The 18,158-nt window shown below is 39.1% G+C and overlaps 1 protein-coding gene across 1 annotated transcript in view; it reads left to right on the forward strand.

The window, feature by feature from the left end:
* Positions 1-18,158, forward strand: part of LOC110162709 (pleckstrin homology domain-containing family G member 1) — a 106,254-nt gene that overhangs the window by 72,739 nt on the left and 15,357 nt on the right. The window contains exons 5-6 of the mRNA XM_055149513.1: positions 4,118-4,164; positions 14,502-14,652. Of these exons, the coding sequence (XP_055005488.1) occupies positions 4,118-4,164; positions 14,502-14,652 (198 nt within the window). The remainder of the gene's footprint in view (positions 1-4,117; positions 4,165-14,501; positions 14,653-18,158) is intronic.

The raw sequence follows: 18,158 nt of genomic DNA on the forward strand, positions 1-18,158 counted from the left end.
CAGTGACTCGAGACTCAACTTGGACTTGCCTGTATTTGACTTGGGATTTGACTCGGACTTGATGTCAAAGACTTGAGACTTACTTGAGACTTGCAAAACAATGACTTGGTAACACCTCTGGTTGTGGTTGGTTGGTGTAACCATGACGACAAAACAAGAATAAGAATAAGAAGAGACATCTTTTATTACGTTATTTCCTAATCTATGTTATAATGTTGTTTCCTCATCACAAACAGACCTGGAGTTGTGTTTTGTTTCATTCACATATGTTTAACACACACACTCTGCATATTTAGGCTGAGTTCTTCTCTCAAAACACCTCGTTCCACCCTGTGATGTCATGTGGTAATATAGGAAATGCACTGTGTTTTAAAACTGCACACACCTTCACTAAAATCATTTGGATAATTTCAGCCCTGTAATTGACAATCTCTACTAAACAAAAGGTAAAAGGTAGCTGCTGAAAACTACCATTACATGACATCACAGGACATTTTTGACTCTCACCTCAACTTCCACCTTCATATCAAAAAAGGCGCCCAATCCTGTTTTTTCCACCTCCGTACAATTAGCAAAATCAAAACTATCCTCTCCTCTCCCACACTGATCTTGAGAAAGTCATCCACACCCTCCTCTTCTTCCGTCTAGACTCTAGACTATTGCAACTCCCTCCTCTCTGGTCTCTACTCCAAATCCATCCCCCACCTCCAGCTGGTTCAGAAGCAGCAGCTCGACTCCTCAATGAGTTTAACAAACATCAACATTATCCCTGTTTTACTTCCCTTCACTGGCTCCTGTGTGTTTTAGAATCGATTTTAAGATTTTCACTCATCACTTTTAAAGCTCGTTTAGGTCTTGCATCCAATTACATTTTCAGAACTTTTAACCCTGTTAGCCTCCTGCAGCCTTAGATCCTTAGGCAGGTCCCTGTTAGCCTGATTCATCAGCCGGTTTCACTTCGTGGAAACTGTCTGACCTCACAGCAGTAGGATTCTTTCGCTCAGCAGTAGGTGTGTACTTTTTTTATTTAACCAATCACTTCTATTTGGTCGTGACATATGTAATGAGCCAAATCCTGTAGGAAGAAGGACAATAACGTCTTTCCCCTTAAAATAAAATTCACCAAACATTCTCTTTGTTCCGGCTTTAAATCCTCAGTCTCGGGAATTGTTGCCAAAACAGAATGTCTGTCTTCGTCTACATCCATCTCGACAGCTTTATTTACTGTTGTGCTGCACCAAAAAAGGGACCCACACAGGCGCTTGAGTTTGATGTCATGGCTTCACAGCTCTTCAGTGATTGGCCAATGTGTGGTCTACAACTTATGGGGTTCTTGCAAACCGTCTAGTGTATTCTGATTCCTGACCTAGTCGCTGAAGAGAAATGAAATTGAGCGGAGGCACTAGGTGGCGCCAGCCTGGCTAGGTCCCTGTGGCTGTTCCAAAGTCCAGGCGCTGATCGAAGGTGATGGAGTCTTTTCAGTCCGATGCGCCTCGGCTTTGGAACGACCTGCTTGAGGAGATAAGGCTCGCACCATCAGTATCACCTTTTAAATCACTTCTTAAAACACATTTTTATCAGTTGTCCTTCCTTTAACTGGTTTTAACTTGATTTTATTCCTTATTTCCTTTATTCTATTTCTTTTATTTATTTATTATACAATTCCATTAGAACTGTTTGCATCATTGTCTGTTTTTGTATGCCTTCTAAAAGCTTTTTTTATGCTTTTTGTATTGTTCTTTGTGGCTTGTACAGCCCTTTGTAAATCTTTCTTTTAAAAGTGCTTTATAAATAAAGATTTATTATTATCACAAGGTGGAACGGAGCATTTTGAGCTTTAGAGATGTAGACAGGCTAAAGGAGTACTCAAAAACACAACTCCTGGTCTGTTTTTAAGAAGGTAACAAAATGGCTTAAAACTCACATTACAAAATTTTGCGTAATAAGTAAGTGAGTGAGGTAAAAATGTACTGAGGTATGTACTGTGTATAACTGAACCAATCCATTACTACTAACTGTATACCATTATGGGCAGATTACGCAACCACTGACACGTGTGAAAAAATGCAAACTGCCCTACTATGGACTTTTTATGCACTGTTTATTTTTACTACACTTGAGACTGCCACTTTAAGGTTTCACTCATCATAATAAATTCACTTTATGCTGGTAATAAAAACATATTTGTGGACTGAGTTGGTAATAAATTGTGATGTTTTGCGCTCTTGTTTTTCAGGATTTTACTAGAATACGTACATTGGTAGCATTAATCTAAATACGACGAGCTAATGTTCAATAAGTCTCTGTAGAAAATACCAGAAGGAAACAGTTTTGACAGAGTGAATATAATATTATAGAGAAAGTGTTGATAATTACACGTATTGCGTCATAATGGTGGTAGTTTCGCTGGTATTTTCATGAAACTTGAGCCTATTGAAAGTGGAATTCTAAACAGTGCAAGTTTTTGTTATGTCTGCCATTGTAAACTGCTCATTTATCTCTAATAGTCAGATAGTTTTGTAACAGTGTATTTATTTTGAATTTATGTGTCTGGTGTCCCCGATTTGAGTTTCCACCCTTTGCAGCCACTGTAGTTATTTGTTTCTGTCCACTTTGGAGTTGAGCAGGTTCTATGGACTCAAATGAACTTTTTGCAGAATATTTTATACTGAAAATTGATTTTGTGAAACTAATAAAACACATGAATGCCTTTGAAACTACCAGTTGAAAGTTGGGACACACTTTTTCATGTTTCTTCTTTATTTACATGATTATTTACATTGTAGAGTCTCACAGAAGGCATCAAAACTACAAATATTATGCCACCCTTTGCTTTGAACATTTCTTTGTACTCTTTAACATTTATTGACCCTGACCTGGCACAGCTGTGAAGTGAAAACCATTTCAGGAGACGTCATCAAGAGGCTCTTTCAGGGCCTGTTTACACGAGAACGCTTGCAGGTGACAAAAAAAATGACAAAATATTTTATCGGAAGTGCCTTTCGTTTAGACGGTGATGGCGTTTTTGGGGTTTAAAAATGCAAAAATCTGAAACCACCCTCCAGAGTGGAAAAGTTGAATATGCTCCACCATAGCGTTTCCGTCTACACTGCCCAAGACGCAAAACTCTGGTCAGATCTGCTCACGTCACGTACGCGTTTACGTCATATACATACACTACACAGAAGCAAACATGTCACACTTTTGTGTCACTGTATGTACACATATTTCCTCCTAAAAACGCTTGTCTAAATGCAGAATAGTGAAGACACAACGCTACTTTTGCGTCTTCTGTTCAGACTGTCGTCATATAAACGAAGCCTGAGAGAAGGTCAAAGGTTTGCGGCACTGTCCATAAAGTAAAGGGTGGAGACTGTGAGGATTTGGAGCTAAAATATATATTTTTTAAATTACTTGCTTCATAAATCACACTTGTTGCACCATATTTGATGTTTTCCATATATATTTTTTATTCCATTTTTGAAATATGTGTTTATATTTTTTTGGTTTATTTGCACATAATACTTTTTAAAATTTGATTTATTTAAAAAGGTGCACTGTCTAACTTTTGGTGGAGGGTCCGTCACCAGCTTGGAGTGTTCCACAGCATGACATTACACTTATTTATCTCTAAGGTGACAGCAGGTGATGCCACAGGACCAAGTTACATGTCTGATCTGTGGAGAGTCAAGCCCACTCACCTCATGAAATAAATAAAAAAACAATTTTTATATTAAGTAAATACAAGATGGGTGTATTTAATGCCACACTGAGACATTCCAGACAAAGCAACAACATCTCTATGGAGACAAGCATGGCGGGGAACTTCACCGGAAAAATTACACAATGCACCTTTAAATAAACATAGCCAAGGTAAATGTTTTTATAGAGGAGTTTCAATGCATTTTAATACAGAACTCATTGGATTGATATTGCAATAGACTTAGACAAACTTTATTGATCCACAAGAGAAATTATTATACAGATTAAAACAAAAATCACCAGTTTTACCCATTACTTTTTAAAATGTATAATCCCCCAACCTTTATTATAAAGCATAAAACCCAAAACATACTATTTTTACATGTATCTAACTTCTCCTCTTTATCTTTTCCAGAGCGAAGACTTCCACATCTACACCCAGTACTGCACCAACTACCCTCGGTGAGCCTCCTCCTCCTCCTCCTCCTCCTGTTTATGTAGTGTCCTCCTTTCCTCTTTCTAAACAACAGGCCTGCTCTGTATCTACCATCCCATCATGCACTGCTGTCATCTGATCCTCCTCTGCCCTCCTGTACTTTGCATACCTCCATCGGCAGCTCATATCTCCTATTGTCCCAGAGTCTGCTCCCAGACGGGCTCTGGGAAAGAGGAGGGGGCCTTGGGGTGCAACATACATTTATAGAGCTAATCAAAGTGAAGGTTTAGATTTAAAATTCCATATACATAACATAACTTTGTCCCTTGATATGCAGTAGACAAACTTCAAAAAGACATATTGAGCTTGAGTCTGCTATATGCTGTATTTTTCAGACTATAAGTTGCACCAGCCAAAAAATGTGTAATGAAGAAGAAAAAAACACATATGAGTCACACTTTTGAATGGAAGTTTATTTTCTAAAATCAGAGACTAAGAACCAACATTTCATCTTGAAAGTCAAGTTGTAGTAATAACAATAGAAGAGAGAACAACAGACTGTTAACATCACATATGAACAGTTCTTCAGATAAACTATAACATAAACAACAGAACAGAAGAAGTTTACTAAACTCTCCATCTCACTCCAAATCACTAAATCCATTCAATTCTTCATCCTCGGTGTCACTTCTGAGCAACTCCACGACATCCAGAGGTAAACAGAGCGCCGCTTCCTCTTCTGTGTTGCTGTCGTCAGACTCAGCATCAGTTCCAGTTAGAATTATTCCGGCCTTTCTGAATCCCGACAGGATGGTTTTGGTGTCACTGAAGTCCAGGCTTTGTCGATCCATCCAGTGACTTCAGGAAAGTTGCATGGTGCACCCTTCCGGTTTCACTCCAAATTTTCTTTCTGCTGCTGGATTACTGTTTTTGGCAGAATATTTCTCTACTTACAACTTTTAATCTGCAAAATATGATTTTTTTCGTGGGGGCATTTGTGTTCAGTCTTCTCAGTCTTCTTCTCGTCTTTATAAGTTTGTTTAAATTTTTTATTTTCAGTAGTACAGAAGTAATTTTGCGATCAACTGACATGATACAGACAGGACAGAGGCTCTTTCTGCAGGAGACGTGCGCAGTAGAGCCAAGTGACAGTGGTACAGGAGGAACAGGAGCAGCAAATACTGACACACAAGACTAGAGCCTCTCATGGCTGTCAGTGTGAACATTTTTATATAAGTCACACTGGAGTATAAGTCGCTGGAAACACCTAAACCATGAAAAAGTGTGACTTATAGTCTGAAAAATACAGTAGTTATAATCTAGTGGATCATTATGTTATAATTTGCACCTTTTAAATCATGATATTCATCTAAAACGACTTAATATAATAAACAAATCCACTGCCTTAGAAAACTGTGGTGTCCAATGGGAGTTGACATTGCGATAAGTGTCATCACAACAAAGCGCCGTATTCTAACACCCAAAACAGGTTAAATACTGTGGAGGCTCTGCAGACACTTAAAACACGTTAATATGTTCAATTCATGCTTACATCACAAACCAGGAAGACATTTGGAAACATGCAATGACAACTTCTGATGTAGTTCCCGACACTGGGCTCAAAGATCAATCAAAACTGACAGTGATAAAGCCCATTGAAGTAAATGTCATCAGCGGTAAAATAAAAGACTGCATTCATAGGTACTCTTTGGAATAATCTTGAATTTGGCACCCTTATCTTTTCTAATCGCATGTACCCAGTGCGCTCGGAGTTGTGCGTAAGTGGGGAAATGATGAAAACTGAGGTATGGTTGTAATTGTTGATTAGCCGAACATGACGGAACTAGGAACGGCGCAACAGCCGCACTTACCTCCGTGTGGCGCCGAGTTCTATGCCAGTCCTTTCTTCTGCAGTCACCCGACAGTCTACGCGCTCGTACCTTAGTCCTGGGTTATCACAGGCACGGGCGGTAATGGGTGGAATGTTAACAGGTCCAGGCGGGTGTGGGTCTCTAAAAATCGGACCCGTGCAAGACTCTGGGTCTGGTCACGCTGGTCACGGGCGGTGGGCCTCTTAGTACTGCAGTAATTCATTTTTGCGGTTATTTTGACAGCCCTAGATGGAACGTTACAATGACATGGAGATGAAGAAAACTGGGCCTGGGAAGTTGTAATCGCATCTTTCCAAACGTCTTCTTGGTTTGGTTTGTGACGTAAGCGCGAATTGAGCCTATTCTAAAGACGTGAAATAGTTTATCTTTGTTTGCTCCTACTGTAATCCCAGTATGAACCTGTTTACACTTGACCCACTTGTACGTCTTTCCTTTCTTTCCTCCTGGACTCACCGTTGCAGGAGTCTTCTTGTCTAGCATCAGATTTGCCTGAGAGACTTTCGCGTACCGCCCTCCTCCCTGCTCCATTTACTTTCTATTATCCTGTCCCCAATGACAGACTTACAGCCGGCGCAGTGACAGGGCCGCATTGTACTGTAGGCCCCGAGCTAACAGGGCTAACGCTTTATTTAGCCGTAGCGCCACCGCGGGGCCTAGCCTCGACGGGGCTCTTTGTGTCGACGCGCATTGTGCTAGCTTAAATGGGTTGAAACGTGAGGCTGGTGCTGATGCTAACGGAGATACAGTACGCGAACACCTTCACCTGTGGCTGTAGTTACGGTGGCGATGTGACGGGGCACGTGGACGCCAAACAATGACCGTGTAATGAGAGAGAATGGGGAATCACGGTTGTTGTCAAACCAGGCTAATTGGCGCTATATTGTGAGAAACGTGACACCGGAAAGTCACTGTGCGAGAGAATAAAGATAATGGGCCTATTCAAAATACAGTAGTAAAACGTGTACATGTTATTAGCCTACATCTTTATTACAGGTGCCAGTTTTAGTTGCATTCAAATACCCTTAAGCCAGACAGGGTTCGCCGCCTATTTCATCATCCCTTCATTACGACATGTCTCTCTTTAGACGTGCCAGTTTTCCGACACTTTTTATACATGGTGTTCTCCGCAGATCACCTACATGACGAAACGAATGAAGCACAAAGGGCCCATGTTTTTAAAATGCATGACTGTTTCCCACGGCGATCAGTTAGGACATTTTCCCACTGTCTGATGTCCTATGTTGCCAAAAGATTCTCTGATCCGGCCTAAGCATCTTAAGATAGAGTGACCAAATGTCTTTTTTCCAAGACATGTCAGTTTGTCATGTCCTGTCCTGGCCGTCCGGGTTTTTTTTTTTTTTATTTATATGTAAGGTGATGGAAATGTCTGGGTTTTCTTTTTCTTTCATTGGGCCCATTCACTTGACCGGCTTTCATAGCTCTCTGTAACTCAGAAGGAGCGGGCAGACACAAACAGTTGGCCAGCCTGCAACATGCCGAAGAGCAAATGCAGATTTAACGATGACTTGAACAAGAAATTCCCCGCTTTCCGTCCAGGTCGGGACAAGTGTGAGGCCATTTGCAGACTGTGCAAAGCAGGCACATATGTTTCGGTGTCCAGTGAGGGTGTCAGGGACCTCAAAGCTCACAAACATCAAACATTAAAATGCTTTGCCAGGTGAGAGTAGCTCAGTGTCTGTGACGGGGCCCCACCTCTCAACCCCCATACGGTGTCCTGGTTTTGACAAACGAAAATATGGTCAACTTATCTTCAGATATATGAGAGCGCAAAGTATAATAGGCTATCACATTAATATTATTCATGTCGGAAAAGAGGAATGTTTGAAAAATAGTAAAGTGCAACTACTCCAACAATGGGGGAAAAAAAAAAAAGTTGAAGTAGTGGGACACTTGAAAAATAATGTTTATGCTGCTACTCCGACAATTAGACGTCAGTGTCTAAATAGCGGCATGAAGGAATGGCTGTGTGTAACCAAGCCAGACTTTATTTTGGAATTACAAAATATAACATATTTTATAATTTTACCTCATGCATGGACTAAAGCTGCATTGCTTTTTATTTTAGAGGCGTTTTTAATGAATTTTTTTGTAAGGAAACCTCACTTTTTCATTGCTTAGTCATAACATAAACTCTTACCAGTCTGATCAGCTTGTAAAATTAAAGCTATTTACTGCTTTTTATAAAGAAATACAATTAATATTAAGCAGTACTGAGTTAAGTATTTTGCCTCGCCCTCCACAATATTTTCTGTTTCTCATATGGCCCTATGGAAAAAATAATTGCCCTCTCCTGCCTTAAGCAATAGTTGTACAGTTCATTCAGTCACCAACGGTAGCTGTGTATTTTGCTGCGTTCTTAGACTTCGACTTCAACAATCTTGACTCATCCACAAGGGAAATTACTTGGACACAGTAGCTTACACGTGACAATATGATATAATAACAAAGAACAAAAATATAAATGGTAATAAATTAAAAATAAGTAGTAAAAATGGGAAGAAACTGGTGTCAAACAAGGCGTAATTAGTCAAAATATACAACAATCGCAGTGTTTTAACCTGCAGATAGAGGGCAAATCCAAGTTCTTCTCTTTGCTGGGGTTTAGGTCGTGACCATTCAGATCAGACAGAGGCATTTGAGGTTTAAACCAACTCGATTTCAACCCAAATGAGATACACATGTGAGGCTCTCTGATTTGATAATCATCTTGAAAACCAAAACAACTTGTCCATCATGTCCAATGTTTTTGTGACTAAGAATAAGTCATCTGTCTGCTTTTCTGCACAAGCTGCACACTTGCATTTTTCCACTCAACATATTTTTACTTTTTAAATCAGGATAGTTTATTTGCTATTTGTGGAAAAACATGTGTAAACAGTGCACAAAGAGACATTAAAAAACGACCACATAAACAAACAATGGACAAATATTACAGACAACATGACACTGAAATAAACAAGATACAAATAAGTGGCCAAAATGGTGCTCCAATTTAGATTAAAAGGCACTGTAGCTGTTTTTACTCGCTTAAAAATGTCACAGTGATGCTACCATGCTCTTCCTGATTATTGGGACAATAAAATGCATTATAATTAGATGTGGACAGAAAACAGTGGACATATTTTGACCTTGAGAGTTGCTTATACAATAAACAAATTCTGCACAAATACAGGAGAAAGTGTGCGGACCCTCACTCACTGTCCTCCCCCATGACACAACACAGTAAAATTCTGAAATTCAAACCATATATTTAATCAAATGTGAGGGATTGCTGCTTTCATCTTTCGTTTCTTTTGTTTTCCATCATCAGAGTATTGAGACTTTGCAGCTGATGTCATCCACATTCCCTCGGGGCGGCTAACTGGAGCCACTGTTCTGTCTGAAGCTTTGCTCGAATTTAATCTGAATTTTATTTTAGCGCAATATGACCGGAAAAAAACGGTCTTAACAGGAATTACAACAGGTGAGATGATTTGTGCTGTTAAACAAGTCTCTCTCACATAAATAGGACCATGAACACTTGTATTGATCAGACTCCTGAAAATGTGAGGTTTAAATCAATTTTCTTGAGTTTTCAGACGACCTTAAAACTTATCTGTGTTTGCTAATGTGTGCGTTGTGTCTCCATGGTAACTGCTGAACATTTCGCCAAAACAATACAAATACACGTAGAACACCCCCAGCGCGAAAGTATCAATTCAAAACTCAATTGTAGTGTTCATTCTACAGAAGGATGGAACGCATTAAGGTCACACTAAGGTTTACACTGAAACGAATCACCGTATCACCGTCTCGAAAACGATTTGTATCGGAAACGAACTGCGTCCAGACACGTCATTTCTGTGTCCGCAACAACATCACGTGGGCGGTAAAAATAAGAAAGTGGAGCACCGTGTCTGAAGTTGCAGCAGCTGATTTCAAGCCAAGGAAGATGGCAAACGTGAAAACAGTCTTTTCGTGATCCAGCGACGAGGTTCAGTTATGACTGAACGTGACACTGGATTTTAAAACTATTGTCTATGGTTTGTTTAAACTGTTTTCCACAATAGCGTCACATGACCGATGTCACGAACCCAGCGAATCAGGAAGGTGCAAGTCACAGTGACGTGGTCCAATGAAGATGGCAACTAGAGCTCCTACGTCAGCCTATCAGCGTTTTCAGGCGTCCACACAGTGCTGGATCAGATCTGTACTCAGATAAATTCGTGGAAGCTGGCGACACCAGATTGTTCCGTCTCTGGAGCCATTTTCCATCGGATTAGTGTGGATGAACACTGCATCTGCAACGAAAACTACTCGAACACGTACTAGTGTGGACAGGGCCTAAAGTTGCATTGTGTAACTTTTTTTGTGGAGGATCTGCCACCTGCTTGTTTCTGTGACTAGAATGTTCCAAAGAGTGACATTTACCTCACATTTATTCAATTACAGGTGGTTTTAGAGCTCAAAAATACCTTGAAAAATGGTGCGGTCACCTCTCCACAGATCTGACCTGTAACTTGGTCTGGTTTGGTCTTCATGAAGATAGAAAGGTTTAAAGCCAGACTGTGAAACATTCTGGACAAAGCAAGAACATCTCCATGAAGAAAAGCATTTAATGGGACCAGAAAAGTTACATAATTCACCTTTAAATGAGTTGGACTTTGAGCCAGCTGGTCCAGACTTCATTCTATATCGTCGTTCACACATATCTGGACTTTCCCCTCACATCCTATTTTGGACCATGATTGTGTTGGCGCTAATATGAAACGCCCATTGTCCCCTTCGTCGGAAAAGTGAAGCTCGCGTACCCCCATCCCTCCGCAGCTGGTGACCCCACCGAAGGGCACACACGCTGGGCAGACCCGACGCAGATGTCCTGGCTCTCTCCGGTTTCCTCCACAACAATGACGGGCTTGTTCTGAGCGCGTAGGAATTCAGACACACAGCGCATGGAGTGTGGGGAGGGGAACGGGGGGAGCGGGACGATTCACTCACCAGAAAATTGAGTCCTAATAGGCTTTACAGGGGAAACATTGATTTAATATGACTTCCGAGTAGCCCAATAAAAAAAATCTGGTATGTAGCTGGCACGATGTCTTATCTGCGATTTCCGTTTTGTTTCAAAACCAAATAGTTTCCGGATTTCTGCAAAAATTAAATGCAGTAAGTACTTTGGGGGAGGGAACTGTTATGATATACAAAAGAGAATGTGTTGTGTTGAATTATAGTTAATCATTTCAGCAGTTTCTTGGATGTTTTCAGCTATTTTATAGGTGCATTGTGTAACTTTTCTGGTGGAGCCTCCATCGAAGGCTGCTTAATTAATCGAATTTTGATAACAGTTTTGATTTGTGTGTCAAACAATCTCCAATAATCATATAACTGAGTTGAAATAAGCTTAACATAGTTTATTTTGGGACTTTTAAAAATATAAATCAGTATATTTATTTAATTTTTTTAAATTTTAAGATTGTAGAACAGCTGGATTTAATGTTTTATACATCGCAAAACTGCTCTAACGTTCATATTTGTAGCCTATATTTATTTTCTATTTGAAAGTTTTGGGTAAATTATCAATACCAAAGTGGGATTGTTTTGTTTTGGGATTTTGGGGGGGGGTTGAAAGAGAAATGCTGAATAAATGCATCATGTAACTAAAAAATTATAATAATCATGATTTCAGTATTGATCAAAATAATAGTTGACGAGTGATTTTATTTATTTATTTATTTTTTTTAATAATCGAGCAGCTCTTCCTCCTTCACCTTCTTATTTCTATGGATATGACATTGCTCTGCCTGGAATGTTCCACAGTATGACATTAAACAACTCTACTTCACATTTACTGAATTACAGGTGGTTTTATAGCTCAAAATATCTAGAAAAACAGACATTCTGACTGTGAGCGGGCTTGCCTCTCCAAAGATCTGACCTGTAACTTGGTCTGGTTTGGTCTCCATGAAGTGAAACATTCCAGACAAAGCAATAACTGCGGTGCCCGGCAAGTGCAAAACACTTTTACATTTCACACACAAACAAAAGGACATTTAAAACACACATTTCCATCTTGAAAACAAATTCACGTTTCATAAAACACATTCAAATTCACAAAACACGAAACATTTGTACAAGCGCTGAGACAAATTTACATGTGGCAAAAACACAAATACAAACCAAAAAAGTTCTTGAAGAAAAGGGAATGTCCTAAAAAAGCAGAGACGAATGAGAAAAAAGTGATTCAACAGAAATAAGAAAGATATGTTCTGACTACAGTAACTCTCTGATTATAGCCGTGTTAAATTTATTTGACAGTTTTGTGGGTTATGGCAGTAAATTTGTCTCGGCGCTTGTACAAGTGTTTTGTAAATTTGTTGGCTCGGTTGCAAATATGCTTTATGAAACCTGGAATTTGTTTTCAAGACGTAAACGTGTATTCGAAATGCGACTTTATTTTCAAACTTGTCAATGTGTTTTGCACTTGCCGGCCACCGTAAATAACACCTCCATGGAGAAAATAACAAAGCAATGCGCTATTCGTTTCTTTTTGATTCACTGTTTACTCCCTGTTGTGGCCAAACCTCCTGTCAAATCCTGATCTTGTCTGATCTCAGAAGATAAACAGGGCAGGGTCAGGTTCGTACTTATTAGTATTAGTACATGGGAGTTCGCCAGGAAAACTAGGTGCAACAGCGCGAGACAGCAGCAGCTCTATTTGTTGTGTCCTTAGGCAAGACACTTGAAAAGAAACACACCCATATTTCCGAGTATGAATGTGGTTTGGGCATGAGTGTTTGTGGTGAATGGCCTCATTTTGCAGCTTTGGCTACAGTAGGAGTTTAATATGTACTGAATGAATAACATACACATTATGAAGTGACTTTGAAGAGCATACTGTACATGTGCAGTGTTGGGAAATAACTGAATACATGTACAGAATATATGTGTTTGAGTACCTATATTACAGCACAGTTTAGTTGCTTATCTAAAAATCTCCAATTAGTTATAAGAAATGCACAAACTAAATATAAAGCAGTTTTTAATTTTATGTTTCATTTTACACAATAGTAATCTACATGAAACTCTGTATAAAAGTATTCTTAGTATTCAGAACACTGTATTTTGATTGGACCGTGTAACAGAATACAATACAATGCATTTTAATTTGGATATTCTGTAACTAAATACATTTTCATATTTATTAATATATTTCATATATTCTTTCCATCACTGAACATATGGCTCCACGACCACTCCAACCACAAATCATTCCTTAAAATATTACATTTAAGTGCTGAAGTGTCTTGCCCATGGACACTACTTGGATCAAACCACACTTCTGGTTATAAGATGCCTCACTCTACCTCCTGAGACATTTTTTTTCTCAGCTGGTCTCTCCAAGCATTAAAGTTATTTGTATTAAATGTCTTAAATGTAAAAGAACTCAACTTTATGTAACAAATAACAATCCGTGTATCATTCGTTCATTCATTTTTCAATATAACACCAAAAAAATAAAAAACAACAAGACAGACTTTTGCACCAGGACCAGGGCTGAGACCAGGGCTGAGACCAGGGCTGAGACCAGGGCTGAGACCAGGGCTGAGACCAGGGCTGAGACCAGTTCAGTCTTGTTTTAGTCCTGTTTTAGTCCTGGTTCGATCCTGGTTTAGAGCTGGTTTAGTCCTGGTTCAGTCCTGGTTCAGTCCTGTTTTAGTCCTGGTTTAGTCCTGGTTTAGTCCTGGTTTAGTCCTGGTTTAGTCCTGGTTTAGTCCTGGTTTAGTCCTGGTTTAGTCCCGGTCCATAATGTTTTATTCCTGGTTCAGTCTTTCATTGCAGTTAAAGTCACGGAAACTAGAAACTATCCGTTTTTTTCCATTATTCATTTAAACAATTGGAGACAAATAATGAAGAAAATTGTAGTTTTTTCATTTTCTTATTTTTGGTTTTATTTTGGAAAAACGAATGAACGAATGATACGCGGCTTCATAGCCCCAGGTCCTGTCAATCATCATATCATCGTTGCACTGTCTTCCTATGACCTGTTGTATAAAGCTGAGATTGTATATTTTATTACTTATTTTTCTGTATTATTTTGACTTGTACATATTTAATTGTCTTATTTCACACCTGTCTCTTGCTATCTCTATATTTTTTATTCTTTGTTATGATATTATATTGTGTTGCGTGACCTACTTTGTCCAAATAATTCATCAATAAATCAATCAATCAATAAAGTTTGTCTAAGTCGAAATTAACTGCGCAATAATACCCAAGTACGGTACACTATTTTTGTCTTTTGAAATTTGACATTTGAATCTGCCTGAAACGTTCTGTACCCAATATCAGATCAGAGTTATGATCTGAAGTAGCTGGGGCATTAACCTGGTGTGTTTATTGCTTTATATAATTGTCTGAGCTGGTGTTTTTCCTCATATTCATGTGTGTGTGTGTGTGTGTTGTCTGCACAGGTCGGTGGCTGTTCTCACTGAGTGCATGAGGAACAAAGCCCTGGCCAAGCTGTTCCGGGAGCGTCAAGAGCGTCTGCAACACTCCCTGCCCCTGGGCTCCTACCTGCTCAAGCCAGTGCAGCGCATCCTCAAGTACCACCTGCTCCTGCACGTACGTAACACTGCTGAAGATACACCGTGGAGAGAGACGGGAGACAGCTGCTTTAGTGGGCCTGTATTACGCAATGTTTACTTTTGTCGACTTTAAGCCAAGTTATGATAATGTTACGTCCTCAAAAACAGACCTGGAGTTGTGTTTTGTTTTATCCACATGTTTGAGTAACACTTTCAATCATCAAAAGTTTTAGAACACCCTAATTTTTCCAGTTTTTTCTTGCAATTCAAGTCCAATGAAGAGCTTGAAATGGTACAGAGGTTAAAAAAAAAAAAGATAAAAGAACAAAACACAAGTCCAAGCTCTGCCAAAACTACCTCAGGAAAAAAGAACAAGATGGTAAAGCTTGAAAACATGGAGTGTCCAGCAGCACAGTGTCCAGACTAAAACCCCATCGAGCTAGTTTGGGATGAACTGAACATAAAATTGAAGCAACCTACAAGTGCCACACATTTATGGGAACTTCTGCAACAGACTTGGGAAGAACTTATTGTAATCTAATCTTAACTTATTGTAAAAAAGAACGAGTCACGAGTGTGCTCAGCTGTTATATCTGCCAAAGGTGAATCAAAAGTTTAGAATACGTTTCGGTCAACAGTAAACGGTAAAAAACTGGAAAAAGCATGGTGTTCGAAAACTTTTGACCCATAGTGTACATCTCCAAAGGTCAAAATGCTCTGTTCCACCTTGTGATGTAACCACCTTGCGGTAATTTTCCACATGTGAATGAAACAAAACACAACTCCAGGTATTTTTTTGGTGAGGAAACATAAAAATAGGTCATAAAATAACATAATATGGGCTCTAGTTTAGTTTAGTTTTTTTCAGACATGTTTAGAGTGAGCTGTTCCGCTCTGTTCCACCATGTGATGTTATGTGGTAATAAAGGAAATGGTCCACTATGTTTTTAAACTCCATACACCTTCTCTAGAACATTGTTTCCCAAAGACTGGGTGGGTCACAAAAGATTTTTTTGGTGTCGCCTTGTCACAATCTGCATGTAGGTCTGCAATATCTCCGTCCCTCCACCCCACTCCTCACTGCTTCTTTGTGCCCCTCACTTTTTCAGCAGCATCGCCTTGCCTAACCAATTTTTTGCGAAATACTGATGAGTAATACTATAATTGTTCAGAGAGACACATTCACACAGTCAAAAATAAAATATCCTCATTAATTGTCAACAGTGGTCAAAAATGTATTTTGTGATTTACGAATAATGTCTATTGACCTGGGTTGCGAAGGTCTGTGACTTTTAAAATATGGGTCCCCAGAAAAAAGTTGGGAAAGACTGACCTAGTATCGCCAATCTCTGTTGAACTAAAGATAAACAGTAGCTGTTAACTTCCACTACACGACATCACAAGGTGGAACGGAGCATTTTGAGCTGTGGAGACAGACTAATAATAAGCCATTACTCAAACGTGTGTGAATGAAACAAACCAGCGAGCGGGTTAACTATTTCCATCTATCTATACAGTACAGAATATGACTCAGAAACAGCTGTCTAGGAGAGGGTCATGCAGGTAATAATAAATAATGATTGGATTTATATAGCACCTTTTAAGACACCCAAAGCTCTTTACACTGCATTATGAGAAAAACATGAGGTATTTTTTCCAATCACCTGAAAAAAACAATAAACTGTTGCCTTGTCTTCAGTCAAACATGACTTTTATCCCATTATATACATTATTATTAAGTTTTAAAACATGAAATCCAAATGAACGGTTTCCAAAAAGGACAGTAAACATACTTTTATTATTTGACTAACTCCAAACTAAATAGCTTGAAAACAGTTTGCTCAAAACAAGTCTCCGTATTCTCTGAGCTGCACACGAGCCCCACATTTATCAAATCACATTTCACAGGAAAGATTTCCCAATGAATTGAGTTACAGTCGGATCAGAGCTTTGGATTAGATTACCTCAGAAGACTTTTAAAAGGCAGACCCACAGATACTGTTACAGGAGACGCTATTGTTTTGTTTCTATACACTTTGAGTAACTTGGTCTCTCACTATTAAATAAACAAATCATAAATCAGACTGGAAAATACTGCAACCACATTACATTTGATGGACTTGGCCATTATTGCAACTGATTTATAGCCATACGTTATGTCACCCTCTCACTGTGCACTGGGTAATAATAATAGGATTTCGGCTCTTTTATGGAATCTGAATCTTTAGGATCAAGAGCCATTCAAAAGGTCCTCTGGCTCTTTATTTATTTATATGACACAAGCAAATTTGAGAACTCATTACAACTAAAACTAATCACAGAAAGACATGACCAAGACTCAGATCTGTTTTTTAAAATGGTTCAAATTGAGTGTGAAAGTGAGTTTAACCTTTTGAAATTTTGAAATTTAAAATAAAATGTTGCACTACAATAATAATTTATTAAAAACTGTTATTGAGATGCCAAATATGTGTTTGGGTTTTTTTAGGTTTTTGCGCACAAAGCTTTCACTCATGTTGCCTGCTCTGCTTCTGTACTGATTCTTGTGTTGGTTCTGCGTCAAACAGTGGATAAATAACAAAAATTGGAAAGAAAAAGGATTTGGTTCTTTTAAAAAAAATCTGTGTATCATTCGTTCATTCGTTTTTCAAGATGAAACCAAAAATAAGAAAACAAAAAAACAAGTATTTTCTTCATTATTTGTCTCCAAAACCAAAATGAAAAAACAGATAAAAACTGATTTTTTTTTTTCCAGTTTTTGATTTTGTGTTTAAATGAAGAATGGAAAAAACGGATAATGACAGTTTCCTGTTTCCGTGACTTGAACTGCGATGCCGGATTTTGCATCACATACAGACTGAAACAGGACTAAACCAGTCTGAGTCCTGGTCTGGTCCCGGTCTCAGTCTTTGTCTGGGTCTCAGTCCTGATCACCCAACAGTCTACACGGGTGCACCTCTGGGTTCGTCGCAACACTCAGTCCTGGTTCAGTCCTGTTTTAGTCTTGGTTCAGTCCGTATGTGGCGCAAAAGTTCGACTGAACCAGGACTGAACCAGGACTGAACCAGGACTGAACCAGGACTGAACCAGGACTAAACCAGGACTAAACCAGGACTAAACCAGGACTAAACCAGGACTAAACCAGGACTAAACCAGGACTAAACCGTTTTCAGTCCTTGTCCTCTTCCTGGTCTCAATCCTGGTCTCAGTTCTGGTCTGATCTTGGTCTCAGTCCCAGTCCTGATCCCAGTCTCAGTCCCAGTCTGGTCCTGGACCTGGTTTAGTCCTGGTTTAGTCCTGGTTTAGTCCTGGTTTACTCCTGGTTTACTCCTGGTTTAGTCCTGTTTCGATAAACACAAAATCGAAAACTGAAAAAACAAATCATTATCTGTTTCTTTCATTTTGGATTTAGAGACAAATAATGAAGAAAATAGTTGTTTGTTCATTTTCTTATTTTTGGTTTTATTTTGAAAAATGAACAAATGAATGACGCACGGATTAATCATCAAGAAAAGTCGACTCGTTAAGCAAATGTCACATCTC

This window comes from Boleophthalmus pectinirostris, unplaced genomic scaffold, assembly GCF_026225935.1.
Source record: "Boleophthalmus pectinirostris isolate CB_2022bp ecotype Guang Dong unplaced genomic scaffold, ASM2622593v1 HiC_scaffold_13, whole genome shotgun sequence".
Taxonomy (NCBI): domain Eukaryota; kingdom Metazoa; phylum Chordata; class Actinopteri; order Gobiiformes; family Gobiidae; genus Boleophthalmus; species Boleophthalmus pectinirostris.